General features: G+C 40.0%; 1 protein-coding gene across 1 annotated transcript; it reads left to right on the top strand.

Annotated features, from left to right (window-relative positions):
- The first annotated feature begins 436 nt into the window (after nucleotides 1–436).
- Nucleotides 437–10,971, top strand: LOC124718752 (piggyBac transposable element-derived protein 4-like). The gene is made up of 2 exons (XM_047244366.1): nucleotides 437–1,749; nucleotides 10,647–10,971. Exons 1-2 carry the CDS (start codon nucleotides 437–439, stop codon nucleotides 10,969–10,971), a joined length of 1,638 nt encoding a protein of 545 aa, XP_047100322.1.
- The last annotated feature ends 1,372 nt before the right edge of the window (nucleotides 10,972–12,343 follow it).

The raw sequence follows: 12,343 nt of genomic DNA, 5'->3' as shown, positions 1-12,343 counted from the left end.
GGTATTTTGGATCTCCTTAACCCTTTAATGCATACTGTAGCTGATAAGCTACAGACCTCATTTCTTCGATTTATTCCATATGGAGAAACATTTTCGATCAAATTCGTTATGTAGCTAAGTGTATACACTCCGCTGCAGTTTCTAGTAGTTCTTCATAGCGATCATAGATGGCAGGACGAGCTGAAGCAGTTCGACAGTGAGGTGTGTGGACATACTGCCAAGTGTGTGTTTTGGCGGAAAGTTGAGGTTGTTTTTGGTGTTTGTGCACTGATTTCTGGGTTTGAAAATTACTTCTTCATTTTGAAAACGTAAGTAGATATGGTGTAAACAGTTAATTCGAGTGTCTTTGCAATAGATTTGAAATGAGGCCTGTTTTTGTGTATGTAGCTTATCAGCTACATTTTTCATTTACTGCATTTCAGGCGCTGACGTAAAAATGTCTCGAAAGAGTCAAGAAGAAATGCTTATGGAATGGTTAGAGATTCCACTAAGCAGTGATGACGATCTTGAGTGTTTCTCTGACGATTCCATTCAAGATGAGACATATGTTGCTCCAGAATCTGTTGATTGTGATAGTGACAGTAGTGACGAAGAAAGTCAAGTACCAGTAATTAGGACTGAAGATGTTTCTGGATCAAGACAATCTGATGTTATAATGAAGGAATCGACGTCACAGTTGTCTGATAATGCTCTGAAACTGCCATGCAGCAGCAAAAATGTTACCAAAAACAGCAGGAGTGTGGTTTGGAAAGATAAACAGTTGATTATTCCCGAACTGCAGTCAAAATTTCATGGCAATACTTCATTACCAGAAGAAGTAATAAACTTAAATACTCCATACCAATTCTTCAAACATATATTTCCATCTAAATTGTTTGATCTAATTGTCGAAGAGTCTCATAGATACAGTGTGCAGTGTAATCCTGATAGACCAATAGATTTATCCTGTGATGACATAAAAAAATTTATAGGCATCTGTCTCGTAATGTCAATAGTTCATGTACCTAATACGAGGGATTACTGGGGAGAAGTTACTGGTACTCATCTGATCAAGACAACAATGACAGTGAATCAGTATGAGCAAATACGTAAGTTTCTTCACTTCAATGACAACAGTGCAATGATACCCAGGGGTGAAAAAGGTCATGATAGACTCTTCAAGATAAGACCCATAATAGAATTGATGAGATCTCGGTTTCAAACAATACCTGTTGAGGAGTGTGTTTCTGTTGATGAACAGATATGTTCAACAAAGGCTAGAAGTTATTTGAAACAATACATGCCAAACAAGCCTCATAAATATGGATACAAATTATTTGTTATTATTGGCATATCTGGTTATGCCCACGATTTTGAGATTTTCACTGGAGATGAAAATGAACCAGAAAAAAGAGTGACTGGGGAGGAAGACTTGGGAGCAAGTGCAAATGATGTAGTTCGACTCAGTAGGATACTACCAAGAAATATGAACCACAAACTGTACTGTGACAATTATTACACAAGTCTGCCACTGCTTGTATGGTTACATAAACAAGGAATTTACTCACTTGGGACAGTCAGAAGAAACAGAGTGCCAGACTGCAAGCTCCCTTCAGAAGCTGAGCTGAAGAAAATGGCACGAGGTGCATCAGTAGAGCGCGTCGCAACAGTGGATGGTGTCGACATATCAAATGTAGTGTGGAAAGATAACAAGAGTGTGATGCTGCTTTCTACACTTGCTGGACAGCAGCCTATTCATGAAGCAGGGAGGTATGACAAAAAAACAAAGTCAAGAATAACAATACCTTGTCCACAAATAATTAAGCTCTACAATAAACATATGGGAGGTGTTGACCTTCTTGACAGCATAATGGGTCGACATAAAATTCTTGTGAAAAGTCGAAAATGGTATATAAGATTGTTTTACCATCTCCTGGACATGGGAGTAGTCAATTCCTGGCTGTTGTATAGGAGAGTAGCAGAAACCAAAGGGATTAGGAGAACTATGAAACTCTCCGAATTTCGAATGGAAATTGCTCACTGTTTGTGTCGCTCAGGTCAAACTTCAGCAAAACGTGGAAGGCCAAGTAATGAACTCGAAAACCAAATACAAGCTAAGAAGACAAAGGGGCCCACAGCACATGTACCTCCACAAGATGTAAGGCTGGATCAAGTAGGTCACCTGCCTTCGTACTTGCAAGTGAGACAGAGGTGCAAAATGCCAGGATGCAAGGGATTTTCCTGGGTTCAGTGTAATAAATGTGCAGTTGCATTGTGTTTGCACAAACAAAAGAACTGTTTTCAAACTTTTCATGTAAAGTGATTATCACATGCTTGGGTACAAACCTGTTGGAACTAGATACCTTATTGTTCATATATAAAAGTGTATAAAATATACAATAAATGCTCAATATTTACAACATTAATGTCCTATTTATTATTTTAGGATTTTTCCCTTCCTATACAAAGTATTTAATCATAATCAACAATTAAATTACGAGAGATTTGGTCAAAATTGAGGGAGCAAAATAAGCACATTTATTGTGGCTCGTAAGGTGTTAACTCAAAATGTAGCTGATCAGCTACAAAGCGATTTTCAACAATAGTGCTTTGTTAATTTAATTTAAAAAAATTTTCAATATTTTTTTCGAAATGTAGGCACTATAAACTAAACATGGTAATTTTTACAGCTTGAAATAAAAAATCATGCATTTAAGGGTTAAATAAAAATCACCCAGTGAAACCTATTTGTTCACTAGGACCGTTTTCACTCAGTATTCATGTAATCAATCCTATTTTAGACGAAAACCAATGTAATTCTTAATAATTCATGTTATTTACTTATTTATGCAAATTAGAGAAGTCAATTGACAAACTTCTAAAAAACGGCCTTTTTGTAACAAAGAATTATTCTGTCAAGTCAACAAATCTGTGTCATTTTAATAACATGTTAAATTATGTCACTCGATGCAAATTAATAACTTTTCTGCACAAATTATGATAACAGATGTACATGTGACTTATAAACTATATCTCTTTTTAGTAGTTCTTTGACAATGTTATAAATATCAGCTGCAAGAAGGGTCGTGGGCACAGTCGGAATGTCACTTTGGTAAAGTGTGTTTGTGTGTTATTGTTTGAGATGGATAAACAATGCAAAGAACATGTAAAGGAAGTACTACTTTGTGTTGTGTCATGGTCTTTGGTGGACAGTGGAATTAAGATGGCCACCAAAGTAATAAATATTTGAAGTTTACATATTTGTTGGTTTCGCTCGTTCTTTATCATCAAAAGCACATAAAAAACAAGGGAGCTCATGTTTTTAACCCTAGACAACCAGATTTAGAGCCAGCATCAGCATCGAGACACAGCAGCGATCCAGCAAGCAGCAGCGATTACCACAATGCATTTTAATGGTGCCAACCTAACATCAAGTGCTAACAAGCTCCGTAAATGGGAGTGAAATAGTGCGATTATAGCAATTAGGGATATCTACGACTAGGCGACCATTACACTGTACAGAGACTTTTTTGAAGAAATGTGTTCATGGGAAAACGCAAAATTTAAAACAATGTGTGAATTCTGTCATTTGGACCTGATTACCAAAACCTGTATTTCTTCAGATCCCTCAAATTTGTTGCTTATGATGCTATTTTGTGCTTCAATTATGGTGTAGCAATAAAACTGGATGTTTTGGACATGTTGGGCATAAATCTAGAGGAAATACTGCAAAAACCTTGGTACAAATAGATAAAGAGAGAATAAGCAATGCAGAAATTGCTAATTTAAAACGCACAGAGGAAGATTGACAGAAAAGAAGAGGAACCAAGACAAGCAAGGAAGATCAGTATGATTCAGATGATGCTCAGTATGGTGCAGGAAAATATCAGATGTAAGCAATTCTCATCAGTAACTATAGTAAAATTGCAATACTGAACTTTAAATCGATTTTTCTCACAACTACATTTTTTGACATTCTGGTACCATTATTTTCTAAACCAACTGGGTTAGAAATATGAAATTTAATCAATTTGTACTCAGGATAGTAATAAATTATTACGAGTACATCGAGAACCACCAACCCAACAGAAACTATTTTATAATAATTAATGTATTTAAAAAGTGAAATTTTTGTTAGTGAAAGAATGAGAAAATTATTTCTTCGAATCCATGAGAGGTATTTTGATCATTTTACTTGTAAATACTGGTATACACGTTATATACTATCAGTAAAAATTTCACTGTTTTAACACATTTCTTTCCAAATGTGCACCTATTCAAAGGGTGAAATAGCATTGACAGAATAGGGATAAGAGTTTCCTTCTGTCTCCCCTTAAAGCAAGTAACGGATGGCTAAGAAATTTTAGACATGGTGTCCGTGAATTAGATTTACGTGGCGAGAAATTATCGGCAGACTACAAAGCTGCAAAAGATTCTATTGGAAAATTTGAAATTGTAGCAGACTCCTCCGATTTTGAGTTTTTGTGCAACGCTGATGAAATGGGTCTTGTTTCGAAAGTTCTGCCTAAAACCCCTTTAGCATCTGAAAGGAAGTGTAGTGCTCCAGGACATAAAGTTAATAGAGGCCGTATCACGGAGCTTTGTACGAACTCTACGGGAAGCCATAAAATACCCCTTCTGTTGATAGGGAAGTCCAAAAGTCCAAGTGTCTTTTACTCCGGTCTTTGACCAGAATATAAAGTCCTTCGACGATATTTGTGATCAACGACTGGAACAAAAAACATTTGACAGTACCTGGATCACTGTATTCGCGACTATGTCGCAGTTTGTGCAAAAGCCTAAGAACATTTCAAAATGCGAAAAAGCTTCCCCTCCTTTACAAAAACCAACTCAAGTCTTGGATGACTGCAGCATTGTTTACTGAATGGTGCGACGAAATTTTCATCCCTGAAGTGAAAAAGCAACAAAAATCTCATGAAAAAGGAGCTGGTAAAATGCTTTTGACTGCTGACAATGTACCAACTCATTCTACTGGAGAATTGTTGGAAAGAGGAAATGGCTAGTTACAACAATCTTTTTACCACCATACGTCACTAACTTGTTGCAACCACTGGGCCACTCTGTTATCGAAACTATGAAACGCCATTACAGAAGTGTCAGGAAGTTCTTTCTGAAAGTATTTGTATGGAGTGTTGCCATGTATGGAAGTGAAACAAGGACAATAAACAGTTTAGACAAGAAGCTTTTGAAATATTGTGCTACACGAGAATGCTGAAGATTAGATGGGCAGATCAGGTAACTAACGAGGTGATACTGAACAGAATTGAGGAGAAGAGGAATTTGTGGCACAACTTGACTAGAAGAAGGGTTCTGTTGGTAAGACACATTCTGAGGCATCAAGGGCTCATCAATTTAGTATTGGAGGGAAGTGCGGAGAGTAAAAATCGTAGAGGGAGAGCAAGAGATGACCACACTAAGCAGATTCAGAAAGATGTAGGTTGCATTACTCGAAAATGAAGGGGCTTGAACAGAATAGTGTAGCCTGGAGAGCTGCACCAAACCAGTCTTCGGATTGAAGAGCACTACAACAATAACAGACCCTTTTATTAGAAAAATACCTGATTATCCGAATTTTTGATTATTCAAATGGGTCCAGTCCAATTAATCTGGTAATTGGAGTTCTACTATACTCAAAAGTTCAGTACCTGAGTGCCCTTTGTTTGAACAATTTGCAGTGCATTAAGTGTGCAAATTGCGACTGTTTATGTGAGGGAAGCAGAAACTGGCAGTCTGAAACTGTAGGCATACTTCGAAATGCGTCCCTGCACAAACATATAAGTATTTCGGAAACTGGTATACTCATCAGGAAGAAATGTCTGAATTCCATTCAGGGAGATCGTGCTCATGTCTTCATGATCTTTAAAAGGCGTAAATCTCTTTCTCGACAGTCTTCAGTAGAATTTGGAAGTGTCCAAACAAATAATAACTTTCGTCCCACCACGCAGAGAATTGCGCTGCATATGAGTTTCAGAAGTTCAAAGGAAAAACTCACGGAAAACTAAATGTTGCGTAATACACTGCGCTGCTGTAAAACTTTATTCATATAAACAAATCACAGGTTTTGTAACACAACGCGTTTTTTGCTAAGCAGCTGTTTTGAAACGATTACAATCAACTGAATATCACTTAGGCAACTTGCGTAACACTAACCAGTTATCCAACCGGCCAAAGGGGTGCTACAGTGTTACATGGAATCCGCGCCACGTTTCGGTTCTGGCGAATTTCCCCATCATAGAGAGATGAATAATAGCTCAAACGACAGAGTGCAAAAAAGATGACGCAGCCAATATTCGATCTACAACTTTGCCGTTCCAAGCGAGACACTTTACCACCAGACCCTCACAACAGACCCGAATCTGGTCGTGGCTTTCTGCGCTTTCAAGACACTGCTACTCTCTCCAGTTATGGCGGCAGTCCGTTAGGTGGCATTCTTCATAATTCAGACAACTTGTACGAAACATTTATAAATTAAATACATAAACCTTTCTCGTGAATCAGTATATCTATTAGGTTGGTGCATAACTTCGTATAGTTTCTATTTTGCATGTTGGTATTCCGGTTGCTATGGCTCTATTTATCGACTGTCATTTGTAATTTATATTTCACTGTTTTTATTTGAGGTTACGTATTGTCATTTTATCATTTGGAAATAGTGAGTGGAGCGGTGGACGCTAGAAAATGGAGTGCCAAATGGAGAAATCGGAACATTTCAGACATATTCTTCTGTTTGAGGAGTGACAGCAGAGGAGGCAGCCAGAAATATTTGCGCCGTGTATGGGGATAATGTTATTGGACAGAGCGCGACAAGAAAATTGTTTTCTCGTTTTAACATTGGTGACTCTCCACGTTCAGGAAGACCTTTGCAGTTTGATGAAGATTGTGTACACGCCTTGATCCACAATTATCCACGTCAGTGTACTCGCGAGCTGCCATTGTGATCAACTGTGATCCTTCCACCATTATGCGACATTTGTATGCAGCAGGGAAGGTTCAAAAATCGGGTGTATGAATACCGCATTCTCTAAGCCAAAATCAAAAATAATCAGTGTGTGACCGTATGTGTAGCTCTGATCGTCATCAATTGGCTCGTGAACAACACTGACCATTCCTATCCCGTATCGTTACTGGTGCCGAGTAATGTTGTCTTTATGCGTGCTTATGGAATATCGTCTCAGTTATGTTACTGGTTTTGTGATTTCCTGTCAGAGAGGTCACAGTTCGTAGTAACTGACGGAAAGTCATCGAGTAAAACAGAAGTGATTTCTGGCGTTCCCCAAGGTAGTGTTATAGGCACTTTGCTGTTCCTTATCTATATAAACGATTTGGGAGACAATCTGACCAGCCGTCTTCGGTTGTTTGCAGATGACGCTGTCGTTTATCGACTAATAAAGTCACCAGAAGATCAAAACAAACTGCAAAACGGTTTAGAAAAAATAAGTGAATGGTGCAAAAAGTGGCAGAACCCTGAATAACGAAAAGTGTGAGGTCATCCACATGAGTGCTAAAAGGAACTCGTTAAACTTCGGTTACACGATAAATCAGTCTAATCCAAAAGCCGTAAATGCAACTAAATACCTAGGAATTACAATTACGAACAACTTAAATTGGAAGGAACACACACAAAATGTTGTGGGGAAGGCTAACCAAAGTCTGCGTTTTATTAGCAGGACACTTGGGCTATGTACACATGATAGCGTTGCAACGCGCGTCAGAGAAAATGGCATGTACATACGTACGGCACTGACGCCGCGTTGAACTCCAGTTTAGTTGAAGAGGCAGTATGTCTTTGGATTATGCACCGCAGGCTTAAAGAACGGAGATGAAGGCAAAGACAGTACTGGGTACATCCGATTTTACATGACAAATTAACTCACGGATCTTTTGTAACTCTGTACCCAAATCTAAGAAAACATGCGCCAAAGTTTTTTAATTACTTAAGAATGTCGATTGCGTCCTTTGACGAGTTATTAAACATAGTTCATGATGACCTGGCACCTAGTGGAAACTACGTTAGGTACAGTATTTCACCAGAAGAGAAACTCGTAATCACATTGAGGTAAGTTTATTTATAAACTGATATTACATGTACGGTATAAATTATTGTATATAAAATAACAAATTGACAAGACATCAATTTAAATTTTTATTCTTTTTTAAAGTAAAGAAAATCCTTCAGTTATAGTACAAATCCAATATTTCAGAACTTTGTAGAGAAGTGCAACTATCTGCTGGTGTGGCGGCCTCTTGTGGTCGTCGTGGGGTCTGAGTTGGAGAAGCTCCCGAGTGTACCTGGCCATACTGTATGTTGATGTTCAGACCCTGCTTGTGAGGTGGCCGGTACTTGTGGAGACTGAGAAGCTTGGGCTGGAAAAGCACCTGGGTATACTTGGCCATGTTGCATACTGGAGAGTGGTTGGTAGTGCCCAGGTCCACGTGTCTCATTAATCGCAGTTACGTTGTAGAAATCTAGGGCTCTTTGTATTGTTTCAAGTAACTGAATTTTCGTTCTAATTTTACCGTGTTCAGGCACTTTCTTCAGTTTCTTGTACAGAGAGAGATAAAAGAGTTTGTCCTCATCTTTGTTATTTTTTTCCATTTCTCTTTGTTCTCTTAGCAAAATACTTTTGTTTAAAATGTCCGAAAAATGTTTATCAACTGGATTTAACTTTTTTTTTTTTCTTACTTACTGGGTTTTTGGTACTTTGTTCAGGCCTGTTCAAATCGTCAGTAGCTGCTTCCTGCTCCTCCAAGATGACTGTGTCCTGGCCATGGTCATCAAGATTACTGGTAGTCTCCTTATTACTTACTGTATTTTCTAAAAATTGGAGCTGTGAGAAATATATATAAGGAGTAGAGCTGCTTGCTCCAGATCCTGATATCTTGGTCCTCCTCCTCTTTAATTCTCTGGTAACATTGTCACGTAGACTCTTCCATCTCTTTTGCAAAGTTGTTCCAAAAAAAAAAAAAAAAAAGCTTGTAAACTTTGTAGTCAATTAACACAGTAAAAATTTAACATGTTTTTTCCAGGTATCTGGCAACAGGATGTTCTTTTGCTGAACTTCATTACAATTACAGAGTAGGAAAGTCAACCATAGGGAACATAATCCATCAAGTTTGTGCAGTAATATGGAACAAATTGAAAACAATTTGTATACCGCCTATGACAGAAGACAAGTGGGAACAAGTTAGTAACGACTTTCTAAAGTATGGCAACTTTCCTAACTGCCTTGGAGCACTGGACTGTAAACATGTTCGTATTGTGCAACCCAATGATTCAGGGTCCCTTTTTTACAACTACAAACATTTTCATTCAATTGTACTACTAGCTGTTTGTGATGCTAACTACCGTTTTTTGTTTGTGGATGTTGGTTCCTATGGCAAAAGTAATTATTCATTAGTTTTCCAGGAATCAATATTTTACAAAAAACTCATAGAAGGTACATTGAATATTCCACAGGCAAAACCAATTTCAAATGTGGACATTTCACCGTCGCCTCATGTTTTTGTATCAGATGATATGTTCGGTCTGTCAAAACACATCATGTGTCCATACTTGGAAAATTATTGTCTCATATTAAAAGAGTTTTAAAATACCGATTGTCAAGATCTCGCAGGTATATTGAATGTACCTTCAGTATCATGGCAAACAAATGGAGAATATTTCATAGGCCTCTAAATGTCAGTTTAGAACTTGCAGAAAGTATAGTTTTGGCATGTTGTGTGTCGCATAACTATGTATGACAACGAGATGGGTACAGGTATGAAGATACATTTTATAAGGCGCCATTCGTTAACTTGTCTGGAGTAACTTCTCCACGGCCCAACATGTATGCAAAAGAAGTAAGGGACAGATTTGCTCGTTACTTCATCAGCGAAGGCAAGTTACCGTGGCAAGATAAAATGGTGTAAACAAGAGTGCAATTGCGAACACTTATGAGACAAGTATATGTTAATAATACAACATTACATTGCCCATTAGAACAATACAGTGTAATTATGAACAATTAAATATTTTTCTGTCATGCATTTCTCTGTAGATATTGATTCGATATTATACATTATTTGTGATAGACATGTTAACAACTTTCTGTAAATAAAATTAAGATAACATAAATAACTATCTTTAGTTACCTTTGACAGATATTACATCCAAATAGGCTTAGTCAGTAGTTACATATACAAATGTTTATTTGTATGTTAATTATTCAATTTTACACATAATTATTCGCATTATGCTCTATTATAAGTAATGCTATTAAATAGTAACTGCTTTAACATATGACTAAATTTTCTTCTGTTCCTCTGAACAACCCTCTTCAGCAAACAAATCAACCAATTGCTGCCACGCTGATTTTTTTAATACTCTGTTCTTGTAGTCCGCACTTCCCATACCCCATATCACAGGATGACTTTTCACTTCTTCAATGAAGATCTCAGTGTCAAACGTATGTTCCTCCACGATGAGAGCTCCAAAGTGCGCGCTAGACTGAATGCACGTGTACACCCAAACCCACTACTAGGAACTCGAGGCGCGCGGCGGACGTGCAATCCTCGAGGAACCTTCGAGACGCGCGTTACGACGTGGCGTCATTTCGAAGTGCGCGCTGCATGTGTACGCGGTCAACGGTTGATTGTTTTTCCAACAGCGCGGGTTGTAACGCGCTGCCTATAACGCGCGTTGCAATGCTATCATGTGTACAAGGACTAAGGGTGTGTGCTGCCTCTGCCACTCAGCTGCCAGTCGCTAAGCGGCTGAGAGAGGGTGCACCATGTTCTGCCGCTGCTGGTGCTCTGGTAATTCCTGGGTCACCACCAGAGATCGTGCGCTACCACTACAGCTCGGGAATGTCCGCGCCACTGCCATCGCCACCACCTACACCACACTGTGTCGGTCTACTGATGCAGTCAATTCAAGTGTCGTGTGCAAAGCACTTTTGTCGTGTGACTAACGTGTTACTATCCACCCAGTGACACTTAGGTCCGACTGTAGAGGACAGGGCACAGCGATTCCGGAAAGCCAGATCTAGGGCCGGTCAGATAAAGATTCTGCAAGCCAAAGCCCTCTCCGCGAAGAGACCTGCCCGCGTTTGCTGCGGCCGAGGCTCAGTACAGGAGAGGACCAATTTCCAAGAGTAAACCCCGGCACACTCGGCCCCTGCCACAAACCCAACCCCACAGAAGAACCCCACTACCTGCAATGACAAACCCCAACCTGCTCTCCCTCCACCCAATGACCCCACCAGTTGCCAGCCAAGCTCCCTGCACGCTGGCACTGCCAACCCCTCCCATCAACTACCACCCTACCCCCAAATTGCATCCTCTCCACCTCGTCCCCCTGTCTCCCCACCTCCAGCCCCCCACAGGGCAAGTCACCCAACAGCCCCGACCACTGCCTTCAGTCACAACCAGCCACCCAATGCCGCCCCATACAAACTGGAGCTGCACAACCTAACAGCAGGAGTCACCCAGAAATCCCTCCGTACTGAACTAAAACAGTTTACCTACTCTGCGATCTCCAACCTGTACGTCAGGCGGGACGGAGTTGCCGAAACCGAAACTCATGAGCCGGAACTAAAACGACTCGTAGAGACCGAATTATTCCCTAACTGCCACCCCCAGGGCCTCTTGCAAGCTTGTGCAGATCAAACGAGACCAAACCCAGCACGACTCCCATGCCTCACGTCATACTCAGTGGTCATCACAAAAGTGGAGATGGAACAATTTAGGACATCAAAGAGGGCCTAACTAAACAAGGTCACGTGTTTCATAACTTAATCAGAGTCAGCTCACAGGAAACCAGCAAGCTGACCGACCTCGTCGGAGTATTCTCCTCTGACAAAGACTCGCAGGACAGACTTCTAAAAAACGGCTTCCGCCTCTTTAGTAAATTCCACCGAGCCGAGCCATCCTCCACCCAATCCACGCTCCCCAAAAAATGCCTCAAATGCTTCAGTTACGAGCACACAATTGAAGATTGCAAGGACGAGTTCAAATGCTGGGGCACCATCTGATAAAAGATTGCCCAAGCAAAGAGCCAAAATGTGCTAACTGTGGAGGGAACCATCCATCACTGGCTAAAGACTGCCCCAAATTCCCCAAGGCCCCTCTTGCACCAGAAAGAATACAAGAGGTATGATGCACGGACTCTCCAGCTCAACTCGGTGTCGACTTTGCCCCCACTCGATAATTTGTAATGGTAGAGGACTACATTAGAGCAACTGCAATGGTCTTAACGAACGTCATGCCTGACACACGTGACCAAATAGGGAAAGCGATGACAGAGGCGGCAAAATCATTCCTCAACCACAAAGTAACAATCCTTGCCCATGGTCCACACAGGCGG

The sequence above is a fragment of the Schistocerca piceifrons genome, chromosome 10 (genome assembly GCF_021461385.2).
Source record: "Schistocerca piceifrons isolate TAMUIC-IGC-003096 chromosome 10, iqSchPice1.1, whole genome shotgun sequence".
Taxonomy (NCBI): domain Eukaryota; kingdom Metazoa; phylum Arthropoda; class Insecta; order Orthoptera; family Acrididae; genus Schistocerca; species Schistocerca piceifrons.
Note: the sequence above shows the minus strand (reverse complement) of the source record. Positions and strands in the feature narration are given on the sequence as shown.